The following is a 25522-nucleotide window of genomic DNA, read 5'->3' on the forward strand; positions in this document are numbered from 1 at the left end:
TTTGTTTTTGTTCCACTGTCGATTGTTTCATCATGATGATCATCGTACACCTATGATGATGACAAAATAATTTTTTCGTTGTTGTTTTTCAAAAAAAATATCATTGTTTTCATTGGAAAACCATCAATTAATTCATTATCGATTGATCACATTGATTCGATGTATGGATGATGATGATGTTGATTTTTTTTTCGTTGGAAGGAGATTTTCATAAATATTCAATACAAATCCGAATCCAGATAGAGAGAGAGAGATAATGTTTATGTGATTAAAAGATGTATTAATCATATTTTTCGTTTCTGCTGAATTTATTAATTAATCAAAATGCTTATGATGATAATGATGATGATGATGATTTTGTAGAAAAAATATGATTATACTGAGTGTAAGAAAGATTAGTGAGAATATAACATCTTTATTTGAAAGTAATCCTGAATCTCAAAAAAAAATCTTGATGCACCTGAGAATTTCAAATGAAAAATGTAAAAATCCTATCATCATATAAACAATGTGGGTGTTGTCTTTTCCTATTAATTTCATTTCATTTCATTTGAATGAAATTTATTCATTGCTTTTCAAATGATGATGATGTTCTTGTTGCAAAGAAAAAAAAGATTATTTTAGTTTTTTTTTCTTCGAATGATGGTGATGATTATTTACAATTCACTGCATGAAGTCATTCATATTATCATTTGTCGACGACCAAAACTTTTACTTGTTGTTGTTGTTGATGCTATTGATGCATGTTTCAAGCAAACGAGAAAGAAAGAAACATTCAGTTCAGTTTTTTCTGTGGTTTTTGAGATATTTCTCTCTATGTTGGTTACAGAACAAAACAAACTTGAAATGAAAATTGAAAAAAATTTACCTTTTTGAAAATTGTCTTTGTTTTATCCAATGTTCATTCTTCCTGTCTCTGTCTCTGTGTGAATATTTTGTGTTTGATTTTTCGTTTGTTTGCAAAACGTTTCTGCCCTGTTGCAATGTTTGGTTAGTCTATTATGATGATGATTTTCGTATTTGGAAAAAAATCATTAAGAAAGCAAGTACGAAAACAATTGTCTACCCTTGTTGTTCATCATCATCAAATGATGATTTTGAAAAAAACGTGAAACATTCTAACTAAAAAGAAAATGTTTATATTGATGATGATGATGATGTCGATTGTCTTTTTTTACCCCATCCATCCATACACAATCCTTTCATCATGATCATTATGATTATGAATAAATTTTCATTTTTTCTTTCTCTCGATGTTTAATGGTTGCTTGCTTGCTGGTTTTGTTTTCTTTTTTTTTGGGGAGAAAGTTGAAGTGGATGATGGAAAATGAAATAATGATGTCTACAACCATTTTGGTTAGTTTTTTGTTTTTATTGTTTTTCATGAAAATCTTGACATTGAATCTTTGTTGTCTGCTGTTTGTTGTTGTTGTTGTGGTGGTGATAACACTAAATGATAATCAAGGTATCCGTTTTTTCCCATTGTAATGTAATAATGATGATGATGACAATGATTTCTATATGATTTTTTCAACAAAAAAAAAGTTTTTTGACATGGAAATTCTGGTTGTGAAAATTCACATATCATCATCATTATCATCATAATCTTTCTATGTGTTGGTTTGCTAAGTTTTTTTTTAAAAAAAAGTTTGATAAAAAGCTTCACCTTTATGGATGAATGAATCAAACCAAATGAAACGGACGAATTTTGGCTTTATAAGGCAAAATATTTTCATTCGTTTTTTCATATTCAAGTTTTTTTTTCTGGAGGATAATTATCATTCAAACGATATTTCGAATGATAACAACAACATTTACCTGTGTATATTAGCTTTACCTTGATTAAATGATAGATTTTGGTTTTTTTTTCACTTTCCAGATTTTCTGTTTTTCACTTTATGTTTGTCAATTAACAAATTAACTAAAAAAAATTCTTGCCAGGTATATTTACAGTGACAACGTGATGATGATGATCGTTGTTGATAGCCAAACATTTTCATCTTTTTGCTGGCTTTAAGGTGCTACTGTTTAAGTTTGGTTTTTTGGTTATCTTCACCAGAAAAAAAGAAAAAAACAGGAAATTCTCGCGAATGTTTTCTCCTAGTGCAATGAATAGAATGAAGGAAAAATAAACTGATAAAAACACCAAACGATGATGATGATGATGAAAGAAACAAGTTTTCAACAACGAAAACGAAATCAATTTTCACATTTTTTTCATACTTGAAAAAATCAAACTTCTGCTGCCTGTGATATTGAATGTGATAAAGTGAAAATGAAAAAATTATGCCAAAAAAAAATCTTTCTTTTTTTCCCGAAATATTTAGATATTTAGCAAGATAGGTGTTATTTTATCGAATGAAAATTTAAAATTTTCATTCGGCTATTTCTACTAAAAACTCACTGATCTGATCTGACAACAATTTTTTCTTTCTTTGCTTACTTTGAATCACAAAAAGTGATAATAAGTCAGGGCAAGTTTTTAATCCACGAATGGCGAGGATTAAGGACTTTTTTATTTGAAAAAAAACTTTATATTTTTTTCCCAAATGTGAATAAAAATGACATCTTTTGCCATTTGCACATGTGTGTTTGATTTGCAATTTTTCAAATATTTTTTTAAGCGATTTGTTTATTCAGCCAAGAAAAAGAGAGAAAGTTAAAAATGAAAATTTCATTTGAAAAATTTCTGGTCAAACAAGGAAAAAATTCGGTCGATCAATCGATTGAGTTTGAACAACAACAAGTCTTTTTGTTTGTTTGTGATGTGTGTGTATTTGGATAATATTGACATAATCAAAATAAAGTGAAAAAGTCACAGTTACAGTCAGTGTAGGTAGTATTTTTTTTTGTTTGTTTTTTAGCATTTTTATTATTGTGGATGCTGTTTAAAAAAAATTTATGACATAAATCTTAATCAAAGAAAGCGAAATATATGTGTGTCAATGAGAGAAAAGAAAATTTTTTATTATTTCGGTAAATAAAAAATTTGGATTCTTTCTAGTGGAATGGCGGCGGTATGTCACCAGCAAACAATCAAAAATTATGATGACAAATTTATAGGATGTTTTTTTTGCTATAGAAAAACAAAAAATTAATGAAAAAATTTTAAAAAAATTATCGATTTGGAAACATCTTGTTTTTAAGAAAAGCATTTTGATGATGAAAGCGATTTTTTTCCAAAATAAATTTATGGCTTTTTAATGATAATAATGATAATGATGATGAATTTGAATTTAATCAATGAATTGAATTATGATTATTCATAATTTCATTGCATTCAATTGATTACAATATAGGATTTAACTTGGTTGTTGTCATCATTACCATTATCATTCAATTTATTCAATAGTGGTTGTTGTTTATATGATTGATATGCCGCCAAAAAAAATTTTGTATTTTTGTATTTTGTTTATTTTATTTGCCTTTCATATCTTACTGTGTTTGGTGCAAATGATAATTTCGAATGGGAGTTGTAATTAAAGAAACATATCATCACTTTGTGAACAAGAAAAAAGGGGAATGTGTGTGTGTATTCATTTTATATTCATTGGAATCATACTTGTTTGTTTTTTGGCTGAAAGTGAATGAAACTGTCTTTCAAAAGAAACATGTATAGTGTGTACTTGTTTTTTATTAAAAATGGAAAATGTATTTTTATTTGAAAGAATTGATTTCAACATTCATTTAAATTCAAATGATTAATGTTTGTTTTTTGTTTTTGCTTTCATTCTTTTATAGATTAACGAATGATAAAAATCGTTGTCGATCCAACAAACAAACAAACCAACATCGACCCATAAAACGACATCCTTTAACACAGTGATGATGTCATTTGGAAAGTAATCACCATTCAACCACATAATGCATAATGTATCATCATCATAATCATTGTGGTTATTAATAATATCCTTATTTTATTTCATTCAATCATTTTTATATCGTTTCGATCAATTTGGCCAATTTTGATTTCCACAAATTCTGTATATGGTGTGTGTTTCTATTGAAAAATTTATCAATCATCATCATCATCATTAGAGACAACAGGCAAAAAAATATTTTTTGGCTACAAAGCCTTCGCCGCCGACAACACTGATGCCGATTTGGCCACATTTATAATCTTCAATTTTTTTCAAATTTTCATTTATCGTTCAGCAAATTGATTTTATCATCATCATCAACTTGTTGCTGATCCAAATCAAAGCAAATGTTATATCATCATCCTAATAATAATCATCTGTTTTTGTTCTTGATCGTCATCATCATCTAAATGTGCAATGTTTATCATCATCAATTCTCAACATCATCCTAATCATCATCAAGTGTGATAATTTCAAAAATATCATTAGTTTTTTTTCAATTCTTCAATTTTTCGTTTGTTTTGTTTTGTTTTTGAAAAGTGTTTAAAATCATTCTGTCTGTGTGTAATCAGTGTATTTGTGCGTGGGTGTCAATATTGTTTTCAACGATGAAATTTTTTATGTTTTAAATCAGCATAGAAGAAGATTATTTAAAACTTGATTGATCACCATTAATTAATTGTTTAATTAATTAATAAATCATCCTCGAAAATCATTTAATTTTCATCCAAAATCTCCACGTAAAATCGACCGAAAACGATTTCACACATTATGTCAACAAACGCCATCGTTGGCGGACATTATGGTAGTCCGCTTGATGGCGTTAGCCAATCATCAACCACACAACCACCATCATCCGTTGGTGGTTTATCATTAGTACCACCAGGTATTTCACCTGGTATTGTAGATCATCATCAAACCGGTACTGTTGGTGGTTCTTTGACATCACGCCATGATATTAATGAAATATTACAACAAATTATGAATATTACTGATCAATCATTAGATGAAGCACAAGCAAGGTATGTTTTATTGGCCAAATTACAAAAAAAAAGAACCGTTTTGTTTTTATTGAATTGAAGTCAGTTTTGTTCCAAAATCAATGTATGCTAGCTAGGCTTCCCCACAGAAAAAAACTGTTTGACTTATTATCATAATAATTGTTTTGTTTTGCTTGGTTGTTTCCAAATTCAAAGATTAGCAATAACCCATTTGTAAATTTCTATTGTTTGTTCTCTCGTTGTATCCGTTGAATCATTTGATTCAATGGAACAAAATTCACTTTCAAACATTTATTACAATGAAAGAGGTCAATGTTCAAACTTTTTGTCTGAATTTAATGATGGAAATATGTTGGCAAATTGTCGTCGTTATTGATTATTTGGTTTAATTTTAGTTAATTTCAAAAATTAGTCAACAATAACCAAAATTATGAAAAAAACGTTATTTCCGATAAATAGTCATTTGACTGGTGTAACTCTGTTTTCATTCAAAATTTCTGATTCCAGATTTCGTTCTTTAAGAAAATATCAGGCAAAAAAGACCTTGGACAATTTTCGACAAAGTTAAATATCGTCATCATCATCATCATCATAATATCGACAACCAAAAAAAAGTCAATTTTCATGTTTCTCATGAATTTGACTTTCAAAAAAAAAATTCAAACTTTGTGTATTTATGTGACTGACTTTGTTTGATTGAACAAATGAAAAAAAACATATTGTATTCGTGTGTGAGGGAGACAATGTCAGTCATTTTTGCATTTACAATTTTATTTTTTTGAAGAAAATATTGTCAAAAAAAAGCTATATGGGGAATGATGATGATAATGATGAGAAGCGGGAGATTGACACATTGTGTTCTTGTTTGGTTGCTGTATGTCCGGCATGGCACATTTGCTGCTTGTCACAATTGTCGTTTTTTTCAGTTATTTTCATTTCAGTCAAGTAAAGTCAGTCAACAAAAGCAAGGGGGAGACCCTATGTCTCTGGATGGAAAAAAATTCGCTACACAAAATTTTCGTTTTTTTTCATTCATTTCACAGTTGGGGAACGGAATGAATTTTTTTCCAAAATGGACCCAGTTGCTCTCTTTTTTTTCTCATTCGAAATAAATATGTGTGAACCACACACACACATCTGATGGTCGAAATGTATGTTTGTCTCAGGTTTCTCTCTCTTTGAATTCTCTGGTTGACGAAAATGTAGCTAGCCCCAACAGAAAAAAATATGAACCACCCTATACAACAGTTTTTTTGGCGCGCAACATTTGGTACGAGATTTCAGAGAAAATAGAAAAAATTTGGCTTGGTTTGTTTGGTTGGGTACCTTTTTTATTTTGCTGATTTCAGTTCGATTTCGTTGCCTATATAAAAATGTTTTCATTGTCTTGTTTTGAATAGCACGTTATACAGATCTATAGTTTAGTTCCAATGACCTTTATAATCAAAAAATGAAACAAACAATAATTTTTTTCATTTGTTCCAATGGAATGGAACAAATCAAGAATGAAAGAAACGAAACAAGAAATTTAGTTTTTCAATCTTGATTTTTTTGCTGAGCTTTTATCGTCGTTATCGTTTATGATTGATCAAAAGAGAGAAGAGAAAAAAAGATTGATCCCAAATGAAAATTATCATTATCGAAAGAAAAAAAATGGTAATGTTGGTTGGTGTTAGTGTTAGTGTTGGTGGTGGTTGTTTTTTTGAAATAAAAAAATAAGGTTATGGTTAATAATGATAATGGCTATGGTAAAAATGAATGAATGAATGGTTCCACCCAAAAGCCAAAAAACCAAGCTAGAAAATTTTTTGTTTTCAATTGTTATTCATCAATTGGAACCCAAAATTTTTTTCACTCGCATTTTTTTCGCTTGTGTTGGCACATTTGTTCCAAGACGACGAAGAAGAAAAAGTGGCAAGAAAAGAATGCTTTTTTGATTATTTCTTAATTACTCTTTCGTTTGCTTGTTCGCAATTTCAATTTCAATATTGGATTTTTTTGTGTAAGGAGATTCGTCATTGAACACTATCGATTGATTTTTCTTTCAATTTTTGTGGCTATTGTTGTTCAGGTGGTTGTTGCAAATTTCAATTTACAAGTCATATTTTTTTCTTTAAAAAAATTTAACAAGATTAACAACAAACAACCACCATTATACAATGATTTGAATGAACAAAAATAAAACATAGTCGTTGTTGTTGTTGTTATTGGTTTGGTTGATTTGCTTTTGGTTTCGGGCTATAAAATATTATTGGATTTGGTAATTTGAGATTTTCATTCACCAAAAAAATGATCCAAAAAAATCAATGGCTCGTTTTACCTTGTTTTTCTTTAGTTTTTTTTCTGTTCTTCAGTTTCGGTTGGTTAAAATCCAATTGAACACAGGAAAAAGTTATAAAGATTTGGCTCATTAACAACCAAGATATACAGTGATAACATTGACAATAATTTTCATGGAAAAATTTTTGAATGACAAGATCACTTGACTTTGCTTGAATTGATTATTATGATGAGTTTTCAATCAGTCAAATTCATTCAGTTTGTTGATCAGACCATGGTGGGTGGTTGTGACAAATTTTTATTATTCTTTCTGTTGAAACTTTTTTTATTATCATTTTTAAAGGTCATCCTTGTTGTTTTCTTAATGACACATCTGTTGCTTGTTTTTTTCTTGCTCAAACAATGTTCCAAGGTTATATATAGAGAGAGGTTTGGCTATTTGATGATAATGATGATGACAAGCATCATTTACCATTTGGTTGGCTGTTTTGAATTGTTTTGTAAAAAACTCGTTCATCATTTGTCCAATTTAAATTGTTTATAGTGTTGAATGAATGAATGTAATGATTGAATAACAATGATTTTTCATTTATTTTATTTTTATTGCGGTTTTTAAAATGAACGGTGTGTCATATCAATATAGCGTATTTTCGTTTTATTTGTCTTCATTATTTGATTGAGATGGATTGGTTTTTCTCTTGCTTTTTACTTGAATGAATAAAAACACTTGTTGATGATCAACATCAAGATGATGATGATCATCATTCTTATTCAGATTCGGTTGTTGATTTTCATTCGTTTTCATGCTCAATTAGTAATCATTATTGATGATCTGTCGGATGGAGAATTTATTTATTTGAATGATAAGAATATTCTTTTTCACAATGACATACCGATGATGGATTGATGTTTTATTTTTTACTTCTTCCACTACACACTATTGTTGATGACAATCAATTGTGTGAAAAAGTGAAGTGAAGAAAGATGTGTTGATATTTCTTCATTGGATTCTATTTCACGTTTTCGTTACTATGATTGGATTCATCATTTTTTTAATTATTCATTTTCTATTGTTGATTTTTCCTGTTGCGGTAAGATTTGTTTTGTTTTGATAATCATCATCATTATTATTAATGAATTGAATTGAATGATGAATTTGGCATTCAAAAAAAGTATTCGCATTTATCATTGATGTTTGCTTTTCTTTTGCTTTGATTGCGACATAATTTTGTTCGGGTGAAGACAGATTTAGATTTTGTTGTTGTTCTTTCTTTAGATTTATAAGATGCTAATCTTTGAATAAGATGTGTAGGAGATTTTTAGATTTTGGCTTTTTTTCTTTCTGGTTTGGTTTCGATTCAATTGATATCTCTTCTTGAAAGAAAAAGACATTCCAATCCTCCGCATTTCTTATGGTGAAAAAGTTTAGAAAGAAAAAAAATTATGGCAAACAAACGAACCTGAACCGAATTTGAAGAAAATGTTAAAGATTCTTTTACATTCTGCTGGTGGTGGTTCATTCACCATTTTTCCGTGCTTTTTCGATGTTTAAAAATGTCTTAGTCGTCATCATCATCAAATGATGACAACTGAAGGCAAGCAAACGACGAAAAAAATTGTTACAATTTTCGTTTTCGTTTTTCTACAATTTAAAAATACTTTTTGAGAAAAAGCAAACTAAAGAAATATTCTCAACTTTGCTTTGATTCGCATCATCAAAATTTTTTTTGTAGCCAAAAATTCGAATTGAATTTTTATTTTTCAACTTTGAAAATTTTTCGTTTTCTTCAAGTTGCTAAATTTAGCAAACGACGACGACGAGAAACAAAAAAGATTCGCTTTTCTTTTGCACAGTATCAGATTCTGGATTCCTTTTTCTCATTCTTCTTCGGCCGAGTCTAAGAAGAGAATCTTTTTTTCAAGTAAATCTTTCTAATCAGAAGAGAGAATCTATTATGCGATAATCAAAAAAGTTGACACTTTTTGTCGCTTTTGCTGCTTGTTGTCCTTGTTGATGATCATCAAAATGAATATTGTACATTTTTCAAGAAGAAAACTAAATTATCGTCTTGGTGGTTGGCTAATCAATCAATGTTTTTAAAGAAAAAAATCTTACTTATTATTGTCATACGGATGAGATATAATAAGATTGATGAATATTTTTCTGTCTGTAATGAATATGATAGCCTGATGATGATGATCATTAGATTTCTTAGTTCTTCATCTTTGTGAATGGCTACATAATTAAGCATCATATCATTGGTGATGGTGGTTTTTTTGGAATGGTGTGAACCAGAAATTTTTTCTTTTTCTTCTTGGGCTTTCACACATGTGTCTTAATGACTAAAAAAAAATGGTCACCAGATGATGATGGTAAAAATTTCACATTGAAATTTGATTACCGAAAAAGTTGACTGTAATTCATAGTTGAGTGAGGTTAGGTTGATGACCATAACTTATAGTCAAGTTAGGTTAGGTTGACTATAAGGTTTTTTTTAAATTTAGTTAATTAATTATTTACAATAATCATCATGCTTTTCATCATAATCTTATTGTTGTTGAATGATTATAATTGATAAATGACACTATATAATAATAACAATGTAAATGTATTATTTTAGTTTCAAGGATGTTACCGATTTATTTATCGTTATTAAATTAAAAAATAACGTTATAACTAAAGAATGGGCTGAGTTTACACTGATGTTGTTATTGATGGCTTTGTGTCTAATCTTTTTTTTCTTAATTAATTAAGTGTGATGTTGATGATGATGATGTCAACATTATCATTATTGTATTGTTGATGATGATACCTTTACTTGAATAGTTTTTAATCCATCATTTTCTTGTTTCCTACGTCATCTTTATCAGTTTTTTTTATAATTTATGTTTATAAAGTCCCGGTTACTTGATATGTGGATTTTTTGATTGACAATTTTCGTTCGAAAAGGAAAAATTGAATTTATTTTTTCAATGAAATTTTCTTCATTCTTTTCGCTGATTATTTATTTTATAAAATAAAAACAACAAAAAAATCAATCTATTTTTGGGATTTTCGCAAACACCAAAAACAAAAACATACACACTATTCAGCAAAAAGCAAAACATTAAAAAAAATTCTTTAAAATTTGAAAACACAATTCTAGCAAAAAAAAGCTTTAAAGCTGAGAAAACTTTTGGATTTTTTTTTTTTCGTTTTTGTTTTGTTTTCCCTGTGCAAAACATTTAAGCATCAAACAAAAACAACAAACTTACACACACCATATTTATATTTCTGTTTTTTTTCTCATTCTCGTAATGGTGTTTATTATTGAAAAAAATGAACATTTGAGAAACTACAATAGTTATTTCGTGATGATGATGATCAAACATTTCAACATTTTCTCTGTGTGTTTGTTTTGTTTGTCTTTTTTTTTGCATATGGATTTTTCATCATTTCGTATTCTTCGTTTTTTTTGGTTATAAGGATGTTATTATTATTTTCATGGCAAAAAAACCAAACATACAGAGTGAGAAGAAGAAAAAAAAGTTCAATGAAATAATAGTTTGTGTGTGTAATGTGTTTTTGGTTTCATCCAAAAACATTGAACAAAACAAAACAAAATTTTCAAAACAAAACAAAACAACAAATATTCTCATTACCCAAAAATTGTTATCGAAAAGAATAATAATTTTCTATCGAATAATTACTTCGTGTGTGGTGATGGCGATGATGATAGTCTTTCCATTTTCTATTAAACTTAAGAAATGGATGCAAAAACCACACACACACATTATCCTCCCCCGCACTCACAAGTATTATATAAGAATATCCATTCCGCATCAAAACATTTATGATTTGAATTTTTGGTTTTGGTTGTTGTTGTTGGATCTGATTCTATTGTTATTGTTTGTTTATTTGGCCGAAAAAAACTTGGAAAACTGAAAACCGAAAAAACATTTTGCTTGGTTACACCACACATAAACACACACGCAATAATAACAATAATAACCGGGATACACCCGACCCGACCAGTGAAACTCAAACACACGGTAACCGGATTTTTGTTCGTTACGTCGTTTTCAAAGAATAAATACAGTTAACTCAATCGGAATAAGTGTTTTTCGTATCGTTTCTCTCTCTCTCTTTGTATGGTTATTATGATGATGATCATCATTTTCAACCAGAAAATAACATAATAGGGGTTTCACACTAGCAGCAATGTGAATGAAATATTTCAAATGCAATATTTCAGTCCATTTCAACCTTATGGGCTGAAATATTTTCGTGTATATATTTCATGAAATATTGCTGTAGTGTGAAACCCCTATAATGGAAATTGATTTTTGTTTTTCTGCAAACAAAATTTGTTAATGTTGTGTGTTTGCTTGATTTAACATTGTAAATATCGTTTTTTAGTTAGTTTGGATATTGATTTTTTCCCTGAAATAATAAAAAAATTAACCGCTAATCATTTTTATGATTTTCAAATTTTCTTTCAAAAAAATTAAACTAATTTAACCTTTTTATTTTTTAATTTTATTTTTCCTATTCAGAAAACATACGTTATATTGTCATCGTATGCGACATGCGCTTTTTAGCGTCCTCTGTGAGATCAAAGAAAAGACTGGTATGTATTTTTTTAATTTTTGATTGAATATTTCTTTATTTCTTTTTCTTCACTTTGAATACACCCACGCACTTGATTATGATAAAAATTTGATGGATTTTTTGTTGAAGGACCATTCAACTATGATGATGATGATTAAATTATGAATGAATGTAAGAATCCATTAGAACAGCAGGATAATGGAAGAAAGAAATATGCATCAAATTGTTATTTAATAGCAAAAATTTTGTTCTATCAATCGATCGATCGATAATGATTATCATTCCTGAAAATTGATAAAACATGATTTGACCATGAATATTATTATGGAAAGTGAAAAGCTTTTTATATTCATCATTATCATTAATATCCGGATCAGGAGTTTTTTCTCTTGCTTTTTGATCAAAAAAAAATATTATTATTATTAAATAATATTGTACATTTTGACATTCCACAAATTCATTTCATATTCAGTGAAAAGATCAAAGGAAAACAAACCATAACCATGTTCTATCCGTATATATTCTGGTGACAAAAAATAATAATTCGAGGAATTTCTGGAATGAATGAATGGTTTTTTGGCTATATTTCTTTCTTTATGTGAAAAAAAATATTTTGTTTCATATCAAAAATGAATGAAATGAATCAATGATGATGATAATTTTTTTCATAAAAATTTCTGCTTCTGCGCCTAAATATAACCGAAAATCCGTCATTATCAGTAGAACATGATGAGGATGATCGATATTATTATGCAGATTATCCTCATATTTTCCATTTTTATGTAAACATGATTATTATTCATGTTTTTTCCGTTTTGTTTTGTTTGGATATGATTCGTTGTCATCATGATGATGATGATTCTGTAGGAATAATTTTTCCATCATAATAATTAGATTTGCACACTATGTGTGTGTGTATTTAGGATTCTTTTCATTTTGTCGAGATCCAACAACACAGATCTGGATGTATTTTTTCGTTTGTTAGTTAGTCAGTTTTTGGTGTTTGATGACGATGATGATATTGTTGTTGTTTGCTTGGATGATTTTTTTGTTTTTGGTTCCTATTTCTGGTTGTTCCAAAACAGAGAAAAAAGGCTCATCATTTTTTTCGTTTTTTTTGGTCGATTCTTTGTCGTTAAGGCTGATGTGTGATGTGTTGGATGTTGGTGGATCGAATCGATGGTGACTCCGGTCGTCGTGTTTTAGTTTGATTAAATTGTTTGCCTAAACAACAGAGTGAATGGATGTCATGTGTTTTTAGTTTCTGGTGAAGGAGGGAAAGATGGTGGAAGGGAAATGAAATTCACTTGCGCTTATTTGGCGCCATGCTATCTGGTTTTCTTGTTTTGTTCGAAAACTTTGTTTTTTTGTTGTTTCATTTTTTGAATTCATTTTACCATCATCATGATGGAATCTTTTTGGATTTTTTCCATGTTTTTGCAGAGATTTTTTTGTGTATATCTGTTTTGGCCCACATCACCAACATGTTTATCTGGTGTGTCTCAGTTTTTTTTTCGTTGTTCGATGATGATGAGCAACTTTTCTTTTCTGTTTTCTAATTCAATTCAGTTGATAGAAACATGGATCACATCCAGAATCCATCTCAGAATTTCTCTTTCCATTCAAAATCAGTCAAACGAACTTTCTTTATCTTTTCTGGCCTTGGTTTTTGGTTTTTGTTTGTTTTTCTCAAACTAGTTTTTCTTTGTTTCAATTCGTTTCAGTCAAACAGAATTCTGAAAGAACCAGAATCTGAAACAAAAAGAAAACTTACCAAAATAGCTACAAACTTATCTTGTTTGTAACTTTTTTTCGTTTTGGTTGTTTTGTTTTTTGTTTGTTTGGCACATTGATCTTTTTCTTTTCGGTTGCTTGTTTTTCCCAGTCTTCAAAATCAAATAAAACTGGTCTTTGAATGGTGTGTGTGTTTGGGAGTGAAAGTCAAAATACATTTAGTTTGATTGATTGTTTGCGCCCTGTGTTTGTTTGTTTGTTGCATCATCATCATCATCATTGTTTGGTCATTTTCTTTTCATTTCTGGTCAAAGATAATTTCTTTCATTCAATTTTCTTCTTTGTGAATGCCATTTTTTTCATATTGGAAAAAACGTCATTCTAATCAAATCGAATCGTCCAAAGTTTTTCTAGCTAGCTTAAAAAAACTTTGTTGTGAAAATCGGAAATTACGAACATCTTTCTTTTGGTAATCGTCCTGATGGTGTCGAAATAATCATCTACAGCTGTTGAAGGAAAGAAACGATGTTGGTGGATTTAATTTTTCCCGTAAACTTTTCTCCAGCTACTAGATTCATTTGAAAATAAAAATATTACCCAATATAAAGCCAAAATGTCAATCAAAATTTCTAATTTTATCTTCACATCTTTTTTCCAGTTGTTGTTTTTTTACATTGCAAGTGTTTGGTGTTTGATATATTTGGCTTATTATTATTATTATAAACTCTGGAACCTTTTTTTCAAAAAATTTTCAGGAATCGTTTTCGTTGCTGTTAAATCCAGATATGTGTGTGCGTCACATGGCCAACTTGAACAGCCAAAACGAACAAAATGAAAAACCAAACTCTTATCTTTTTCATTCACACCATTTTCATTTTCATTTCATTCATTTCTCTTGGGTTGTTTTTTTCTCTCTCCTCAACGAAATGAAAAAGCTTTTAATTGTTTTTTCCTCTTCCCTTCCCTTCTCCTTTTCTACCATTCATTCATTCATTCATTCGATGGAACCAAGGTTCCAAAACAGGGAAAAACTGTGAGCCATTTTTTTGTTTTTGGAACCTTCCCTTATCCAATGTAAAGCTGAATGAATGGATCGAGAGACAGCTGATTCTATCACACATCAACCAAAAATTCTTTATCTTTCTTTTTCTCTCCACAATTCTGAGAGAATTTCCCTAAAATGTTTGTAATTTTCTATGATACCATGGTGGTGAACTGGGAAACTCTTGAGTACAATTAAATTTTTTTTCATTCATTCAATTCAATTCTATGGTCGTTGTTTTCGTTTTTTTTTAATTTTCTCTAATTGATTTTATCCTGCAGGATGAGGCCAACGAAAGGATTTCCTCACTCTTTGAATGGATTCTTCTTTTTCTTTTACCATCATCATCATCATTGATGTTTTTGATTCGATTCATTTTTTTGTTTTGTTTTTACAATTCCCATCTTTATCTATCTTATCTATCTTTTTGTTTCTCTCTTGGATTGAATGGAACAAAAAAAAATATAACATTGAATCAAGTTTGTTTGAGTGAAAACAGTTGAAAATAATGATAACCATTGTTCTGTCTGTGTATTTGTGCTGGTGTATTGAATCGAATTCATAAAACTTTCCATCATTTTCTCATTCATTTTTGCCATTGTTTTTTTGCTCGGGTTTTCGAAACAATCGAAAAACTTTATAATGAATTGAATTGATATATTCTTTATCTTGATTTGGCCTTTTTTACATTCTTTGTATTATTGTGAATGTTGATGATGAGGATTCTTTCTCGTTTGAATTCATTTCAATTCTTTTGTCTTTGTTTCGGGTTTTTTCGTTTCCAAAATGATGGGAAAGTTATTATTATTTTATTTCTGCAAAGTTGATCTTTTGTCTTTTGCCTGCTGGCATTTTCTCTTTCGATTTGATTTTGATTTGGTTGTTCGGTTCTGTTTTCACAATGAATTCATCATCTTTCTTTTTTTATTTATTTGCTGAAGTGCGAAAACATCATTCCAAAAAATGATACTTTTTTTTAACATTGATTTTTAATTAGATTTTTTTCCTGGTTGAAATTGACACCCTTATCATTTGATGAAAATCAACCACCAACACCACCATCATTACAAAAAAAATCTTCGTTTTTTTGTTATTAAGCTTCCGGCATAATATTCTTTGTTCCGTTGGATGATACTTAATTGTTTCGAATTAGTGGAAAAATTGTCGTTGTTATATGGGTGGTTGAGGGAGCAAAAGGAAAACCCTTTTGTTTTTTTTTCAATTGTAACAAAATTGTTTTCAACCAACAAAAAAACAAAATGGGATGCACTTTAATAGCAAGATATTATGTCTATTAATTCTAATTGTGTGTGTTTCAAGACAAAGAATAAAAAAAGCTATCATCTTGATGATGATGATTATGATGATGATGATCTAATAGACTATACTATTATTATAACTATTTTAACAGCAAGTGTTTTTTCCGACCAAAAATACAAATTGCCATCTTTTCTCTTACTATTATTACTGCTTGTTGTTGTTGTCGATGATGATAATGATAATGGTAATGATGATCGACAATCGACACAAATTGGTCAAATAATGATAATGATTGTTGTTTGTTGTTGTTGATAATGATGACCCGCGATATAGTGATTTCAGTCTTTTTTACTTTGAGAGGTGACGATGATGATAACTTACTTGATTTTTTTCTCAAAAAAAAATCGATTCGAAATCAATCGATTTATGATTGAAATTTTTTTATTTTGCCCATAATGTTTTCGTCTAACAAATTTATTTGATTCATCATAATGATGATAACATTTTTTTTTTTTTTTGTTTTTTCGGATCGAATCGAATTGAGATAAAGAATTTTTAGAGAGAAAACAACAAAAAAAGCTATTATCACGCTCAAATTAATTCACACAACTTTCTCTCTATTTTCGTTGGCTGGCCAAGTTGAATTTTCATTTTTTTCAGCCATTCGGATGATGATGATCCTGGAACAGTGAAAAAAACAGCAGCAGAAAAGTCATAGCCATTATTCAAGCGAATGAACTCGATACGAAACTAAACAACGAAAAAAATTATAACCTCTAAATTCAGTATCATCATCATCATTTCTCTATTTTCCGCATCAATCCATTTCAGTTTTTGTTTGGTTTGGTTTGGTGATCTTTTCTATTTGAGTTTGTTTGGTTGGATTCATGAATCCCAAATTTTTTTTTCGTTTCGTTTCGTTTCGGGATGATAATTCCCAAAAAAAATGGAAAGCCAACCAAATTTTTTTTTGTTTAGTTTAGTAAAGATCCATTCATATTTGCTTATGATGATGATGTGAATGTGGATGTGATGTGATATGATAATGGCGTTTATAAAGCATATCAAATTTACCAGCAAGTCAGCCATTCATTCATTTGCCAACATAGACCATAATCATCATAATAATATTATATAATCAGAGAAACAAACTAAGGCATTTCATTTTTTTATTTTATTTTCAAGAATCAGGATTTTTTTTGAATTTTTTCTCCACCATCATCATCATCATTGGAATAGGCTTTATTTGCACAACAAAAGATTTTTTGAATGAAAAGAGCAAAAAGGAAAAAAGATTGAAGCAAAATGCAAAATGAATGAATTGACTATGATGATATGAATATCATCATCATCAACTATCAGCCATATACTTAGTTAAAATTGTTCCATAGAAAATGTACATCATCAAAGTTTTTGTGCACAGTTTTAATTATTCATATGACAATGGCTAGACGACATTGATCATGATTATAGTGAAATCCTTCGTATATTTTTGTGCTTATTATTGTCATCTTTTTCATTCATCTATTCTGACTGAATAGTTGTGAATTCTGTGATGGATTCCACTATGGTGGTATTCTACAATCGATTCTTATCATTGTTTTGTGATGATGATCCATCCAGTGTTGCTTGTGGAATTTTTTCTTTACAAAGACTTTCATTTATCGATTTTCATTTTCATTTTCTTTGCTCATTTGATTTGTGATATTCGCTTGATTGCATCATACGATGATGATGGAAATTCTTTTGATGAACTTCTTCGTAAAGAAAAAAAATTGATCATCTTTATCATTAACTTGTGTTTATATTTAATCAATTTGATTAAATTTTTGTCAAATTCTCAATGGATACAAAATAGTTGATAGAAAATTTCAATTTAAGCATCATTTAATCTCTCTGTCTGTGCTGTAATAATAATATTTTCTCGACTCTATAATAATCCAATGATGATAATGATGAGTTTGAAACATCTTTTTCCCTCCACTTTATCCCCATCATATTCCATAATCCATCTTTTTCCCTTCTCCTTATCTTATTTTAATGTTGTTTTTTTCGAGTTGATGAGGAGGGAAAGAGAGGATGCTAAAGATGATGATCACGTGTTTTGTTGTTTTTATTGTACTACTAGGTATGCTCTGTTTTTGTTTCTGGTTAACATTTTTCTTATCTATTTCTGGACACTCACATTGTGTTTTTGCATAGTGTAATAATATGACTTTTTTTTTGTTCATTGCTCGTTATATTAGCTTTATGTTGATAGCACTACACTATATGTGTTTATGATTCTATTCTCACTATATTCTCGGGCGACAATCAGTATCTAAACAGCAACACAACAACAACAAAAATGAAAACAAAAAGAAAAATGGTTAAGATTTTTGTTGTTGTTGTTGAGACAAATATGAGAAAGAAATTCCCCAAAAACAGCATCAACGAAAAATTCCATTTGTATTTATCGATGAAAATGAAAATTCTGCTTCGTTTCGTTTCGTTTGTTTTTCAAGAAAAACGAACGAAAAAAATTAGATAGATTGTCGGATGATGATGATGATTCTTTTCTCTGGAGTATTTATCTCTCGTTTTTCGTTTTGTTGTTGTTTCAAACATGAGTTTTTTGTTTTGGAACAACACCAGCTGAAAATTGAAGAAAAAAATTTACTTTGTTTTGACTATTGCCATTGTCAGTCTATGTGCCTATCTCATATCTTTGTCATTTTCGATTCTATTGAAAGCAAAGCAAAAAAAAGAGTTTTATTCTCCATTCATTTCATTTCATTTTCATTGATCTAAATTAATGTGACTTTCACTTTATTACTGGTCCAATTGGTGATGTGTGTGCTGTATGCTGTATGATAAAAACTTTGCAATATATTTTTATTATTTTTATTTTCAGTGTGTGATATTGGGCCGCTTGAGAGATGAAGGATTAGTGTTGTTGTTTTTGTTTGAAAAACTTTACTGACTAAACTAAACTGGCTTGAATGCATCCATTTAAAGGGGAGAAAAAGAATGGAAGAAGAACCTTATATGAAACTAATATCACTTGATTTGGATCAAATATTTCGATAGAGAGACAGAGAAAGAATGTGGCAAAAAGCTTGAAGCAATTGGCTTCGAATTGGCAAATTTTTTTTTGCTGTTGTTTTTAGAAATCCTATAGGAAGAAGTAGAAAGAAGAATCCCTTGCAACAAAAAAAAATGGATCCACATGAATGAATTGGATTTTTTTTTGTTCGCTAGTTTCGTTAGTTTTAGTTTATTTCTGGTTAACAAAAAGAGAATAAAAGGGATTCAAATCTCTAAAGAGATCTCTGTCTATGTTTGTATATTTTTATTGACTTATAGCTTTTTTTCAGCATCCAGAGAATTTCTTTTTTTTTATATTTTGTTTGACTATATTGGTTAGATGTGTGTGTGCGTATAATAATCATAACTAGCATCAAAGTTTTTGCTTGCTTTCACTTTGTGCAGAAGAAGTTCAATTAATTTGATTTATTGATGTTCGAATTTATTATTATTTTTGCCAATAGTGAATGAATGAATGACAAGTAAAGTAAGAAAATGAAATGAAATGAATGAATCAGAAAACAGTGAAAAGAATTGTTTTCATTCTTTCCAATCGATTCATTTCTTGCTTGAGTTTTTCTGTTCGAATCATCTTATGATCGAATTGAAATGAATTCTTGATTCAAATGAAGAATGGAAAAAATACTTTTCGAGTGTGAATTTTTTGAAAAATTTTACACAACGATTTTTTTCATTGTTTGTTGATCGAATCGATTTTTTCCCAGCATTAAATATTATTTGATTGACTTTTATTACTCTTATTTTAAATGAATAGGATCCTTTTTGTTTTCGATTCTGATGATGACAATCAAAATCTTTCAAATAATTTACATATTCTTTATGATTTCATTGATTGATTGACGAGAAAATCAGCGAAAAAAACTTTTAAAAAACTAAAATTTCTCAATTCGGTTTGGTCAATCCGATTCGGATCTTTTTTCCGAAATGCGAAATGATGATCACACACAAAATAGCAAAATGTTTGTCACCCTTCGACAGGAAAAATAAACGTGATTTTCGTATATAATTTTTGTTTTTTATCGTTATCGCTTGTTGTTGTTGTTTTGTTATCATCGAATAGATAAAAAGAATGGACAGACTATGATTATTGGGTTTGTTTCATTTCATTTCGATTCAGTTTTTTTAAACATTGTGAATCCCAAAAGCGTGTTTCAGTGTGGTTTGGTGACATTCACTGTGTCTGTGTGTAATAGAAAAAAAAGATAATAACGTTTTTGGAAACAAACACACGCAATAATCGCATTAAGGCGTACCGTTATTCAGAGTTTAGATTCAAAAAAACATTTTTGTTTTTTTTTCTAGTGTGACACACATATTATATAACAAAACGATGATGATGATGGTTGTGTGGTTGGTTGTGTGTGTGTAACATAAAATGCACGCGAATATTATGTTGTTCGTTGGACACCTCTGGTTATTTTTTATTTTATTATTTTTGTTTGGTTGTTATCTAACAACACAGTATCTGTGTTTTGTTTTGTTGTTAATCTTATTCGTTACAAACGTTGTCATTTTTTCATTCTGGTTGGTTAGTTTGTTTGATATTTTTTCTTTTTTTGATTATTTCTGGTCAATTTTTTTTGTGTGTTCTGACCGGATAAACGATGATGATGATTACTAATTTACGATTTAGTGAGAGTAATTTTTTCATGTTTTTTTCATTCTTTCATCGTTTCTGTTTGATCATTTGGGACCGATTCAATTGTTCGCTAAATAATAATAATACTGATAATATGAATATTTGAAAAGCTAAAAATGATGATAATGATAATGATGATACCATTTTATTACAAGTTAGTCTAGTGTGTGTGCATTCATGCGCACGTTTTTTTCAAAGCAATGATTCATAGTTGAGTGAGGTTAGGTTGATGACTATGATCATGACTGTGATTCATAGTTCAGTGAGGTTAGGTTGATGACTATGACTGTGATTCATAGTTGAGTGAGGTTAGGTTGATGACTATGATCATGACTGTGATTCATAGTTCAGTGAGGTTAGGTTGATGACTATGACTATGGCTATGATTCATAGTTCAGTGAGGTTAGGTTGATGACTATGACTATGACTATGACTATGGCTATGATTCATAGTTCAGTGAGGTTAGGTTGATGACTATGACTATGACTATGACTATGGCTATGATTCATAGTTCAGTGAGGTTAGGTTGGTCATCATGACTATGACTATAGATTATTGTCATCATAAAACTTTCTCATACACATTTTTTGCTTAGCCTCAAAAGAAATGAATGACTTTTTTCAATTCATTTTGTAAAAAATTGACCTTTTTTATATGTAAAAATCTCCCACTGATCTTAATGATGATGGTAACGATTGAAATCAAATTTGATAACGATAATAGTGATGATGATGAAAAAAACATGGCAATCACACACGATAAATGGTCAGGGAGGATATAATGTCATTTTGATTTCATTGCATCATTTGTTCTCTGGTTCTATCATTTTGACCTTTTTTTTATTTATTATTGAATGGACATGTGCCCACACACTATGTATCCTATGGTGGTGATGACGATGTCTATTGTAAATGTTTATTGAATCGTACAGCGGCGATGGTAATATATTTTGCTCTTGGATGGACAAACCACCACCAACCGAAAACAAACATGTAAAATATGTTGATTTTACATGTTTAAATTTTACATTTTTTTCTGGGCTAGAAAAAAAATCCAAAAATCACATCAGGATAACATTGATCATTTAACCATGTATCCTGGTCATTTTTTGGATTTTGTTCGCTAACCATTTTTCGATCATCATCCCTCCCATTTATGTCTTGAACATGATTTTTTTCATCATCATCAATGATGATTTCCCTTGATGATGGCTGTTTTTGATGTGTGTGTGTGTGATCTGTATATTGGATGTTGTTTTTTGTTTGTTTGGTTCATAATATTATTACCAAATTGAGCGAATAATTTTTCGTTGTTCCATCTTGTTTTTCCAGGATTGTATTTCATTTCAGTTTAGTTTAGGTTTTTTTTTTTTTTTTTTTTTGGTTTGTTCGGTTGGTTGTTGTCAATGTCATCAACGGTCCACTAAAAACAATATTTTTTTTAATATTCAAAGAATGCAAATGATGCGTGTTTGGTTAGTTGGATGGTGATGATGATGATCTAGTCTCATCATGATGATGAAACATTCTATGTATGTATGTTTAGCATGTTTGCATTTCTCATTTCTCTTTTCTTGTTTCCAATTCTCTCTCTTGGTCGTTTATCTTCATTTTTATTTGGTTGATTTGATTTTTGGCTGGCTGGTTGGTGTGTGTATATCGAATGATATTACACTATGCCCACACATACAAAGCACCAACATACCAAATTTGACCAAATGAAACAAAAAAAAACATTGGAAATAACACACACACACACGGACAACACGCAAATACCAAAAACCAAACCGAATATTAGGCTGTCGACAATTTGATGTTGATGTTTTTCTTTCTGGTTATTATTATCGGGTTGATTTGAATTTTCGTTTTTCGTTTGGGTAAATGTTACTGCTAATGCAATCCACCCACTTATTTTTCTGGTTAGATTTTTCATGTTTTTTGGTTTTGTCACATTTTTTCCCGAATTTTCCTATGGAGAATTTAATTTCATTGAAAATTTTTGTCCAGTTTTTGGTTATTTTTTTTTAAATTTGAAAATTTGATATGTTTTTGAAACAGGAACCCGTAACAAACAAAATGAAAATGAAACTGGTAAGACTCCTGTATCGCGTATTGGGAATTTGAGAATTTTTTTCAAATTATTTTCTGCTGGATCAAATGATCAAATGAAAATGTTCCTTGCTAAAAACTTGGTAATGATCATCACACACTCTCGAATGACTTTAGCTTGTTAACTTAACTTTTTTTCGTTTGCTCCAATTGGACCAGAAAAAAATTCCAATTTTTTTCCGTCCAAATTTTTTAATTTGATTTTTTTCCTGCCTGATTCGGTTATTCTCTCTCACTCAAACACAAATGTGACCGATATTACGACCAAAACACCATGATGGTGGTCACAATACAGATCAAACGGAAAAAAATGTTTTGATCGATTCAATTTTTTTCCTGAATTTAGTTATTTTAATTTGATTTATGTCCCAACATTCGTTTGTCGTTTGTTCGTTTCTCTTTGGTTCTATTGATGGAAAGTTCAATTTTTTTCTTTTTGATGAATTCAATGAAGAGAAAAATTTTGACAAAATTTTTTGGACACTGTGTATGTCTGTGTTGCTGTTTTTTGTTTTGTTTGTGAATTCCGAAAAAATAGGAAATGTTGAACACAATCATCATTGTTGTTGCTATTTTAAAATTTAAATTTTTTCCTTTTTCAATGACTTTCTCAAGATTTGATTCGATTGTGTTCGGGGGTCCATTCGTAACAATGAAACTCTCTCTCTGTGTGTGTGCTGTGTGGATGACGTGAATTTTTTCTGTTAAAAAACGAAAAACGGAATCGTCGCATCATTGGTTATTATTTTTGGATTTTAGAAATTCTCCAACCATATGAGCAAAACACAAGAGTTTCTCTTGTGATTCTGTTGTTGCCTATGATCATCTTGTTCCAGGAACAAAAACGCGTGTGTGACACACACGCACTAACGAACGAATGGAACAGGAAGGAAGGAAGGAAGGAAATTTGACGACTCGATTCGAATTGACTCATGTCTCATCATCATGTCAAAGAAATTTCCATTTCAATTTCGATTGATAAGTTTGGTTGTGAATTCAAAATTGATGAGAATTCTTCAATCATTTTTTCTATGTTGTATTCTTTCTTTATGAAATTCTTCCATCTCCGTTTAACGATGTGATGATTCTTCTTTCTCCCTCTCTTTAATCTTGTTAATTTTTCATCATCACATCACATCAGCAAATATGATAATAAGATGATGATGATCCTCTCTTTTGCGAATTTTTTCATTTTGATGATGAATTTTTATTGTCTTAAACATGATGGTGTGGTGTGACATATTTTAAGTACTTTTTTCATTTAATAAAAAATGAATCCTTTCTCTTCATTGAAAACAAAACAAAAAAAGTTTAGTTATTTGGGTTTTCTATTTCATGCATGGTATGATGATATTAGATGTATAATCCCATTATGTAGATTGCCTTTCCAAATATGATGATCATCATATGCATCTCTCTCTCTCTCTCTCTTTCTCTCTGCTGGTGTTTAATTTCGTTTGTTTGTTGTTTTCTTTTTGTTCACTGTTATTATTAATAATGATAATGATGAAAAGAAACCAAATATCAACTCGTGCATCGTGCATCATCACGATTCTGGATTGAGTACACAGACACAGTATGTGATCTGATCATCATTATCGTCTTTTTTTGTTGTTGTGAATAAATTAAAATACAAAACTCTTGGATTCTTTTCTTTGTTGTCGCTGTTCTTCTGTTCGGGTTTCAAGTATCTTTTTTTCAGGAAAAAAAGTTTTTCATTTTTTTCCTAGTCCTTTTCCCAAAAAAGGATAAAGATATGCAATTTTTATAAATATAGAATACAATTAGCATTATTGAATATATTGTGAGAATGTATGATGATAATCAACGAGACATTTCATTTCTCTGTTTCTATCGAATCGCAAACAAACAAAATGAAACGTCAACGTGAAACGTGTGTGTATGGCTTTCTCGTTACTATAGATCTATCCAATCATCCATTCAATCATCATCATCATCATTACAATCAATTGAATTAATCAGAAATATTCCGTATCCAATACGTTTCCGTTGTTGTTTGTTTGAATATTGGAAATTGTTTTGAAAGACACGTGTCTTGATTTGATGATGATCATCATAGTTGATATTTATGATAATAATCAACAAAAAAAATTGAGGAAATGAATTGTTAACTCTTTCTATTATTCTTTGCTCAACCAAAGATAAGACACACACCACGACATAGTAAAAGTATAGTGTGCATACAACAAACAACACGTGTCGGGATTTTTTTTGTTTGCTAAATTTTTTGTTTTTCATTTTTGAATTTTGATATCGGCCAATTTTCATGAATCTTTACTTTATTTTTTTCAATGAAAATTTATTAATTGAATTTTTTCTTTTCTCTAAATATAGTTCTAAGTCTAAGAAATACACAGGAAGAAGAACCACCGGATCCACAATTAATGCGATTAGATAATATGTTGATTGCTGAAGGTGTTGCTGGACCGGAAAAAAGTGGCGGTAATGGTCAATCAGCTGCAGCCAATGCATCTGCTGCTGCTGCAGCAGCAGCGGCAGCCGTTGGACATTCGACCGGTGAATCAGCTATTGAACATTCTGATTATCGAGCTAAATTAGGCCAAATTCGTACCATTTATCATCAAGAATTGGAAAAATACGAACAGGTTCGTTTTTTGTTCGGTTCTGGTTTTTTGTCGCTCATTAACATAATGACTTTTTGTTCAACAAAAACAGGCTTGCCAGGAATTCACAACGCACGTTATGAATCTATTACGTGAACAATCACGAACACGGCCAATAACGCCCAAAGAAATTGAAAGAATGGTGCAAATAATACATAAAAAATTCAACTCTATACAAGTCCAATTGAAACAGAGCACCTGTGAAGCCGTCATGATATTAAGGTCTCGCTTTCTCGATGCAAGGTATGTAACAATTTACCAATTTTATAAGAATT

The 25522-nt window shown here is 29.7% G+C and overlaps 1 protein-coding gene across 1 annotated transcript in view; it reads left to right on the forward strand.

Moving 5' to 3' along the window:
- The window catches only part of LOC113792617 (pre-B-cell leukemia transcription factor 1-like), a 37107-nt gene that overhangs the window by 2319 nt on the left and 9266 nt on the right, over window positions 1-25522 (forward strand). Inside the window, exons 2-5 of the mRNA XM_075820484.1 lie at window positions 3742-4882; window positions 11678-11751; window positions 24958-25229; window positions 25300-25490. Coding sequence (XP_075676599.1) covers window positions 4632-4882; window positions 11678-11751; window positions 24958-25229; window positions 25300-25490 — 788 coding nt within the window. The 5' untranslated portion in view covers window positions 3742-4631. The remainder of the gene's footprint in view (window positions 1-3741; window positions 4883-11677; window positions 11752-24957; window positions 25230-25299; window positions 25491-25522) is intronic.

This window comes from Dermatophagoides pteronyssinus, unplaced genomic scaffold (genome assembly GCF_027571235.1).
Source record: "Dermatophagoides pteronyssinus isolate colony J.1.1.1.1 unplaced genomic scaffold, Derpt_VIB-CSIC_2022.12 sq0006, whole genome shotgun sequence".
NCBI lineage: Eukaryota > Metazoa > Arthropoda > Arachnida > Sarcoptiformes > Pyroglyphidae > Dermatophagoides > Dermatophagoides pteronyssinus.